The 9,053-nt window shown below is 42.8% G+C and overlaps 1 protein-coding gene across 1 annotated transcript; it reads right to left on the bottom strand.

The window, feature by feature from the left end:
• Nucleotides 1–2,955: 2,955 nt before the first annotated feature.
• On the bottom strand, nt 2,956–6,033 carry LOC150041047 (doublesex- and mab-3-related transcription factor C1-like). Its single transcript, XM_090327117.1, has 6 exons — nt 6,001–6,033; nt 5,621–5,717; nt 4,568–4,626; nt 4,109–4,242; nt 3,266–3,326; nt 2,956–3,096 (listed from the first exon to the last, which is right to left on the bottom strand). Exons 2-6 carry the CDS (start codon nt 5,715–5,717, stop codon nt 2,956–2,958), a joined length of 492 nt encoding a protein of 163 aa, XP_090183243.1. The 5' UTR covers nt 6,001–6,033.
• Between the last annotated feature and the right edge of the window lie 3,020 nt (nt 6,034–9,053).

Below are 9,053 nucleotides of genomic sequence, written 5' to 3'. Positions count from 1 at the left end.
AAGGGAGCAACTCTATCACAGAATTCTATGCTTAAGAGAGGGTAGGGTGAGGGGAAAAAGGAGTGAAGAGGAGCCTGGGACATGGCCTTCTTGAATCAGAAGACTAAAAAGTCTGCTCTTTGAGGTGAAAGATGAAAGCAGCGTGGCTTCAAGCTGGGGCTGTGACTGAGGATGCCAACATTGAGAGGAAGTGATGACCAGATTCCTCCTCCTTCCCCAAATACTAACTGGTGAAATTTTAAGTATGTGTCATACACTCATTTCACTGTGGGGTGAATGAAATCCAGTTTCAGATGATAAGAAGCAAGTGAACTGCACCTAGAAGAGGACATCTTCCTGTGAAAAAAATGAGAGTTCTTCCTGGCCTCTGTCCTTCCTCTCAGCCATCTCAGTAGGCACCCTCCTGCAAAAAAACACTAGACAACTTTTCCTTCATTTTACACGCTGTTATATCACAGGAGTCTAATATTGTTTCATTTCCCTTTCAAATTTTCTAGTGTAAGGAGAACTTATGATCATCCACATGGAGCACTGACAGTGGACCTTTTGTAACCATTTAGTAGGAAACCTTGAATAGGTTAATTATAAAAGTAAAATCCTGTGTCAGATTGTCACAAACATTAAAAGATGTTCTAACATCGACTTTTCTGGGATGCTTGTTGGATGATTGGGTTCAATTTCTCCCCTACATGTCAATGTCTAAAGCCTCATACTTCACATGCCTTTGCAGGATACCACTGCTTTTGTATTTCTTTGTATTTTTCAAGCCATTCATCAAGAATGTTAACGTGTCTTGAAAAGAACATATGTGTGTATACATGTGTGTTATTTTATATTTATGAATGTGTTTGTATGAGAGGCGAGAGGGAGGGAGAGAGGAGTTCCATTACTGGATTTGAGCTAAAAAAAAAATCTCCGGCTCTGGCTTAGCATTATTTGTTCCAGACTGCCACTTTACCACTTTAGCTATACCTTCTCTTCTGGGAAGTAACACAATTAGTGCTACTTGGATTTCAAGTCACATGACTGCTGTGGGATAAAGTTAGATTTCTTTAAGTTCCTCCCCCAAAAAATAGAAGAAAAAAAAGAACTTTGTAGCATAGACACAAATTTCAAAGTGGTGTTATTGAAGTTATTGACGATTATGCAGCATTTGCATTGGTCTTTTGTGGGTTGCTTAGGGCTATGTTCCTTGTATATCTGGGAGATAGGCAGTGGAAGAGAAACAGCACCAGGGTTGGGTTCTGAGGAGGCTGGTGGGGAGGGGAGAACAGATAGCATGCAGAGTGCCACTGTAGGACTGGGCCTTGGAGCTTGCCTGCTACTTCTGGCTCTAGGTAGGAGAAATGAGGTCAAGCATGCTTGCTCACTTGTCTCGTGCCTAGGCCAAGAATGTTTGGATTGTGCCCATTCAGGGTGGTTTTGCCCATGGTGATTTGGTTACAATACAGAAACCATCAATATTTTTCTTTTCCTTGCAGCAAAATTTTATTTTCTTCAAACACACACACATACACAACACACACACACACACACACACACACACACACACACACACACGGAGCTTCTAAAACATTAAGAATTTGGGGGAGGGAAATGGGTACAAAAACATGAGAAGGGATATCAATGTTTGTGAAGTAATGCATCTTCTATCTGGCGAATATAATGTAACCCTTCTATTAATTACAATAAAAAAGGAAAGACAGACAAAGGTAAAGTACTGAAATGTAATGCTACTAAAACTATATTTATTTTATGAAAAATTTATGTGATATACCTTACTTAACTTAAGTACCTAGATAATAAACATTAAAAATCAAGAATTCAAAAGCAAAACCAATTGTATTTGATATAAAACACTTCATGCATTAAGAAACAGAATTGCAAATAAGCAGTGCTCTAGGAAGGCCTTCTCCTCTTCAAGACAGAGACCGTCCCTTTCCCCCCAGCTGCTGAATAGGCCATGAAATGCAACTGTATGGCTTTGATGTCAGAGAAGGTCTGGGAGGCTGCAATATCTATATTCAACAACCTGGAGGCAGAAAGGAAAAGACAATTCACACTCATGCCCCACCAGCTCTTTCCTCTTTGTTTCCTGTCCCCCTCAAATAAATTATGCTGAGACCAATGTAACTGTACAGACTTATTCCTGCCTGATTTCCCATTGTACAATCATATCTTTCTCCATCTTTCCATCCCAGCCTCTACATCTCTACTGGTCAAGCCCAGGGTCTCTGCATATGCTTTATGTAGGGGATATGCCTTAATCCTTGCCATCCACCATCTCCTAAACTCACCCTCCTAGATCACCATGATCAGCCACTTCTCCAGCTTCAGCTACCTTTTTCAGCACTTGCTCTTACGTGGCTTTTTCACTCCCACACCAGCCTCCATCCACCCTTAGTTCTACAATGTCCAGCCCCAGTTTCCTTAGGTGTTCCTGTCTCCTCAAGGCTCTTGGAGCCCTTCATCTCTCAGCATATCATTGATATTTAATGTGTAACTCTACTTGGGAATAGATCAAAATTCTACCTAGAGTCCCAAAGCTCCCCCAAACAGGGACCTGATCTGTACATACACAGTAGTCATCACTTCTTTATGTCTTCCCTCACTCTACAGAACACAGACTTTCTTATTCTCTTTCACATGCTCTAAGCTCTTGGACTTCTGCTCTTATTGGTGCCTCAGTTCCATTATTCCTTGCACTCAGGAGACTGCCTATTGAATGTTGTGCTCAGAACTCGATAATAAACTTGAGACTCATTATGTAGCTCTAAACTACCAGTTCATCATTCAGATTCAGGAGTTTGAGGGTCTGTCCTCAATTTGATTCACCCTAGTAATGCTACTTTTCAAGATGAGACTAGCTTACTACATCATCCCACCATTTCTGAGATTTTTTTGTCCTCCCTGTATTAATGCTGCAAAGAGCAAGCTACCTAGGACACTGTGATACTAGCCTGGAGTGTTGTGGCCAGGAAGGGCCTGAGAAGCATTTTTCAGAGCCAGCAGTGCCTCAGCAGCCTGCACCATCTCCTGCCATTCTGTGGCTGACAAAGTTGAAGGTACCACAGCCTGGTTGGGGGTGTTTGTGGCCTGCAAAGTAAAAGATGTATGAAAATGGTGGCTGGGAAATCATCTTGCACCTAAGTGCCCCATCAGAGTATAGTTCTCTTGAGTCCCAACGCTCATGCCAAATCCTTCTGCTCTTCCTATTTACCAAGCCACTCCACTTCCAGTGTTCTCCATCCCACTTTCCCATTACCTGTTGCTGTATCACAAGAAGTCCATGGTTGGGAGAAGGATGGACAATGAGACTTGAACATCTGGAGGCAATAATAGCAGATCATTGCATTAAATTTTTCTGGTAGACATGTAACACAAGAAAACAGACAGGAGCAGGATTTCTCATAATCAGAATTTTGAAATCAAGATGATTAACAAGTAAATTGCATGTTCCTCCTCTCCTACTTTGCCTGTTTTCTTTCTATTCCTCCTTTCTTGGCATATTTCCTGCGATACTATTTTTTTGCCTTTCAGGGTTACAGTGAAGTTGATATGAAATCACAGATATCTGAGTTTTGATCTGCAAGGTACCTGGAAATATTGTTCATTTCTAATAATAGGACCTTTCTTCCCTTTTACCTAATCTTCACAATCAAAAAAAATCCTGATTCATTCCCAGGGGGCTTCTATAAGTCTCTGTGGCCCTCACCATCATGGCCCTGCTTCTCAGCAGAACTCTGTCTCCTCTGTTTAAATGTACAGTATCAGTCCCTACAGGCTAAAGGTCTATTTGGTAGCAGACCCTGTGTCAATCCTCTTCTCAATGTTTCTAATTACAGAATATTCTTCCCCTATAACCTCTGCAAATGGGCTGGTCAGAAAACAAAGAGGCACTTTTCCAAAGTCTCACCAATGGAAAATGTCAAAGCTAGGATCCCTGGCATGGCCAATTAGTGTGAGATACTACCTTCTCCTTTTCCATCCCTTTACCTCAGTCTCATCTCTACCTTATTTTTCATCCTACCTCTTATGGAAACAATCTCAAGGTAGGACACACAGTGACACAATACACAGTAGATTGCCTAGTCTTTGTTCTACTCACAGAATTGTAAGAGTTGGGGGGCCACAAGGCACTGAAGAAAAAGAAACTAGCAGTTGTCCCTCCTTCACCGGGGTAAACATCAGAGGTAAAGATGCTGGAGGCACAGTGAGCATCAGAGCCTGCTGAGAGCTTGCCTGTATGGTCAAAGATCATAGATGATAATTCGCTGTCACCAGAACAGCCAGGGAGAAAAATGGGATGAGCATGTTCTGTTCTTAGACTAAAAACAGAAACCTAGACTGTCAGATGTTTGAAGAACTTGAAGACCATCTTACTTGTTAGCTTACAACTAGTTACTCAGGCCCAGGAAGAGGGGTTGTTGTAGTTTTTAATTCAGAAAATCAGATGGCAAGCAGGGTGTTGGGTTAGAAATGGAATCTGTGTCTTTGGGATGCAGCAGAAGTGATTTGGGCAGGGACTTGATGAGGGTCTGTGTCACTGCCAACATAATGTCCTTACCTCCTGGATGGTAATAGAGGGCCTATTCCCAGGCTCAGATGCAGTGCTCTCCTGCCCAGCTGTAAAAGACCAGGGACAGCTTTAATGAGGGTTTTGCTCCTATCCCGTAATCACCTAAATGTACTCTATCCCGTCTTGACACAATTTATGTGACTTGTCTACTTTTACTCCAACCTCCCCTTTTCTCCTTCCTACTAACTTCGTGCTGCCCAATATTGATACTATGTTTTGGGTTTTTTCTTTGTTGTTAGTTGTTGAGCTTGAACTCTGGGCCTGGGCACTGTCCCTAAGCTCTTCTGCTCAAGGCTTCCTTCACTCTACCACTTGAACCAGAGCACCCCTTCTGGTTTTCTGGTGGTTAATTGAAGATAATATCTCATGGACTTTTGTGCCCCATCTGGCTTTGAACCACGATACTCAGACCTCAGTCTCCTTGAATGGCTAGGATTATAGGTGTGAGCCACTGGCACCTGGATGATATTATGGGGTTTTTTTGCCAGTCCTGGGCTTGAGCTCAGGGCCTGAGCACTGTCCCTGGACTTTCTCAAGGCTAGAGCTCTACCACTTGAGCCACAGCACCACCTCCAGCCTTATTCTATGTATGTGGTACTGAGGAATCAAACCCTGGTCTTTGTGCATGCTAGGCAAGCACTCTACCAGTAGGCCAAACTCCCAGCCCTAATGTGTGTGTGTGTGTGTGTGTGTGTGTGTGTGTGTGTGTGTGTGTGCCAGTCCCGGGGCTTGAACTCAGGGCCTGGGCACTGTCCTTGCTCAAGGCTAGCGCTCTACCATTTGAACCACAGCACCACTTCTGGATTTTTCTGTGTTTGTAGTAATGAAGAATTGAACCCAAGACGTCACACATGCTAAGTGAGCACTCGACAACTAGGCCATGATTCTGGCCCTGATATTATGTTTTATACACAAATGTGCTAAGATACTGCATGAATGCTTGCTCCAGGCAACATTGTCAGGACTAGTAATAGAACCACTCGCTGCTTCCTTCACCCAAACTCAAAGTCTCATCCCTAGCTAGATATTCACTGAAGAGACCTGCTTCCATGGTCTGTATCCGGGCATGCATGTTAGAATTGGAGAAAGAAGCTGCGGTCTTTCTTGATCTAGAAGTCAGGTTTTTCTTTCGATCCATCTAGAAGGTACCAATAGTAAGAAAATCACTAGGCTGTTCCAAAAAGCAGGGATTGAATGTTAGTCACTACTGGAGGAGGCCTCACCCTTGCCCTTATAAGTCACTACACTCTTAAGGAGATGGCACAGTTCTGAGACTTGAAGCTCCAGAAAAGACAAATAAGATTTCTCTTGATTTAAGGAGGAATGCCACATTTGTGGCAGCAGTCACAGAGACAGAGATCTATTCCCAAGCTAAGTAAAATCCTCTACCCCTTCCCAACAGGGGGCTCCAGAATACCCACTATGGTACATCTGAAGTTGGAGGAGCAGGGCACTGCACGTGACTTTGTCTTCTGTGATTCTAGGATCAGGAAGTAGGGTTAGAATGGCCACAAAATCCACTATCCCCATTTTACTTTCTCTGCTCTTATAAAAAAACCCTGTCTGAGGATGTCTGGTAGTTTCCTTCCATTATGTCTCCAGATTTTACTCTGATTATGTTACTTCTTTCCTCTTCTTTCCAGGAGTCCTTAACTTACCAATTACCTATCCCCAGGAACTTCCTGGTACAGGTCACCTACACATCCAACCTGGTTAAGAGCTCCCATTCATTCCTTATATCCATTTTCAGGCAGACACAGGCACACACTGTTGTGTGTGAAACACCAGCACTATTCCTGGAATCTTCTTGCTTTTCAGCAATTGTGCTCCTCATATCCTCAATGTTTAGATTTATGGATTCCCTATATTCTGTTTTCCCTTAACAACATATTTAAGCTTTTCTTTTACTCCAACTTAACCTTAATTATTCCCTTGCCTACACTGATTATCCTCTTGCACCTCAGAAAATCCTAAATACCCAACTCCATATATTATTGTTTTCCGTTACTCTTTCATTTATTCAGCAGAGTGCTAAGCGTTAATTTCACCAATAGACAATTCTATACTGTACTACTTTTTCTCCGGGACCAACAAAGCCTCTCTTCGTGTAATCGTTCACATTCCCTCTACAGCCCCCCACCAACGCCCATACTCCTCTCCACACTTCTATGAGAATGAAGGCCAAGTCGATCCTTCGTGTTGTCTCCACATTCCCTAGCGGCGTGGGTGCCGGATCTGGCTTCCACAGGGGGCTTCATGGCAGCGTCTTCAGGAATCCCATTAATTATCACCTCAGAGTTAAAGGCATGGGTACAAGACCTGCCGCTGGAGAAAGAGTTTAAGAACTCTCCCTGACCGAGTTCAGGTGGTGGAGGTGTGTGTGTGGGGCGGGGGTGTCGGGGCAGTTCGGGATAGGTACGATATCCGGTGACCTGTGAGGTTTCCCCGAAACACTGAAGAAAGAGAATAAAACTGGGATTTTGAAGATGGATGGAAAAAAAGAGTAAGAGAAGACAAATAAGGTAGAGAGAGAAAGCGTCGTATTCCTATGGTAGCTTATGGTTACCAGAGCCGGCAGCGGGTCACAGTCAGGGAGTTCGCGAAGAATGACCTAACTCCTTACGCGCTCGCTCGAGCTTCTCTTCCCGCTCTTCTACAAAGACCAATCAGCTTCGAGCTCTGCCTTCTACAGCAACGCCCCTTCACGTAGCTAACCAATGAGCTTTGAGAGAGCGAGCTCGCTCTCTGCTGCCCCGCCCACTCACCTTCTTGCTGCCGCTTGTTCTCATGGGACTAAACAATCCACTTGAGCTTCGCAAAGATGGAGGAGAGAGACGGAAAATGGAAGCAGTGACATTGATGTAGATGTTTTTTACTCAGAAACTTACCTGTTGAAATGTAACTCCGTTGTATAACAATGTAAAGGTTAAAAAAGAGAGAAATGAAAATATTTTATTAAAGAATTTATTAACATTGATTTTTACATCAAATTCAAATGTCATGTTTAACAAACAAGTAGTCAAGAAGGGAATCTCTATATACAATCACTGGCACTTAGATTTTAGAACATAATTGAAATTAAGCTGAGGGTTTGTATGTCATAGGTACATATTTATGTAATAAAACATTATTTCTATAAAGTTTATAGCCCATCATAGATTTTTATGTCTAGTTATGTTTATATCTCCAAGACTATGTCCAGAACATGAAAATATTTTTAAAATAAAAAAACCTACCTTATGACCCTAGAGAATGGAATGTTGAGCTGCCTAAACCTAGTTCCCAAACCAGAATCCTTGTGGATGTGAAATACGTTGTGTGTATGCAATCATTTACCCTTTATAAATTCAACATGGGATGCTGGATGCCAGTGGCTCCTGACTATAATCCCAGCTACTCATTAGTCTGAGATCTGAAGATTTCAGCTCAAAGCCTACCTGGGCAGGAAAGTCTGTGAGATTCTTATCTCCAATAGAACTACAAAAGAGCCAGAAGTGGAGCTGTGGCTCAAATGGTATAGCACAAAAGCTGAAAGACAAAGCCCAGGACCTGAGTTCAAAGCCCAGGACAAAAAAAAATTAACATAATGGATTTGGGGGCTCACAACTGTATTCTTACCTACTCAGGAGGCTGAGATCTGAGAATTTCATTTCAAAGGTAGCCTGGGCAAGAAAGTCTGTGATACAATTATCTCCAGTTAACCAGCAAAAAAAACAACAACATGGAGATGAGGCTCAAAAGCTAGAGTGACAGCTTTCAATGAAAAATGCAAGAACTAGCATTAAAAAAAATCAACATGGAGGGCCGGGAGTTTGGCCTAGTGGTAAAAGTGCTTGCCTAGCATGCACGAAGAGCCGGAAGTGGTGCTGAGGCTCAAGTGGTAGAGCTCTAGCCTTGAGAAAGTCCAAGGACAGTGCTCAGGCCCTGAGCTCAAGCCCAGGACTGGCAAAAAAAAATCAACATGGAGTTTTATGATGATTACTCCATGTTCCCCTATTACTTTTCCAAAACAAGGGCCATCTAAACCCCAGGGAATATTTTCCTTTACCTGGAGAAATCTTATTTTATTACATGTGCAAAAGAACGTATCTTTTGTTTTTGCCAGTCCTGAGGTTGAGCCTCAGGGCCTGAGCAATCTCCTTGGGCTTTCTCAAGGCTGGAGCTCTACCACTTGAGCCTCAGTACCACTTCTGGCTTTTTTCTATGTATGTGGTACTGAGGAATCGAACCCAGGTCTTTGTGCATGCTAGGCAAGCACTTTTACCACTAGGCCAAACTCCCGGCCTCAAGAATGTATTTTTTCAAGGATTAATTTGTTTATTCCTGCACCTAATGCAACGTTTCCTTTATTTTTCATGGTCTGTGTTTGTTAACACAAGTCACTGATGAGCAGTGTGTGTGTGTGTGTGTGTGTGTGTGTGTGTGTGTGTGTCCTGATGTTTGTTTTGTACTGAGACTTGAACTCAGGGGATTT

The sequence above is a fragment of the Megascapheus bottae genome, chromosome X (genome assembly GCF_031878675.1).
Source record: "Megascapheus bottae isolate mThoBot1 chromosome X, mThoBot2.hap1, whole genome shotgun sequence".
NCBI lineage: Eukaryota > Metazoa > Chordata > Mammalia > Rodentia > Geomyidae > Megascapheus > Megascapheus bottae.
This window is presented reverse-complemented; position numbering and strand designations above follow the sequence as displayed.

Excerpts from the sequence above, each read along its gene's own strand:
- LOC150041047 (XM_090327117.1), bottom strand. The coding sequence starts at position 5,717 with ATGGATCGAAAGAAAAACCTGACTTCTAGATCAAGAAAGACCGCAGCT. Across the intron at positions 3,327-4,108 it reads CCCCCAACTCTTACAATTCT|ATGTTCAAGTCTCATTGTCC; the intron begins GTGAGTAGAACA and ends TATTGCCTCCAG. Across the intron at positions 3,097-3,265 it reads TTCTTGTGATACAGCAACAG|GCCACAAACACCCCCAACCA; the intron begins GTAATGGGAAAG and ends TTTACTTTGCAG.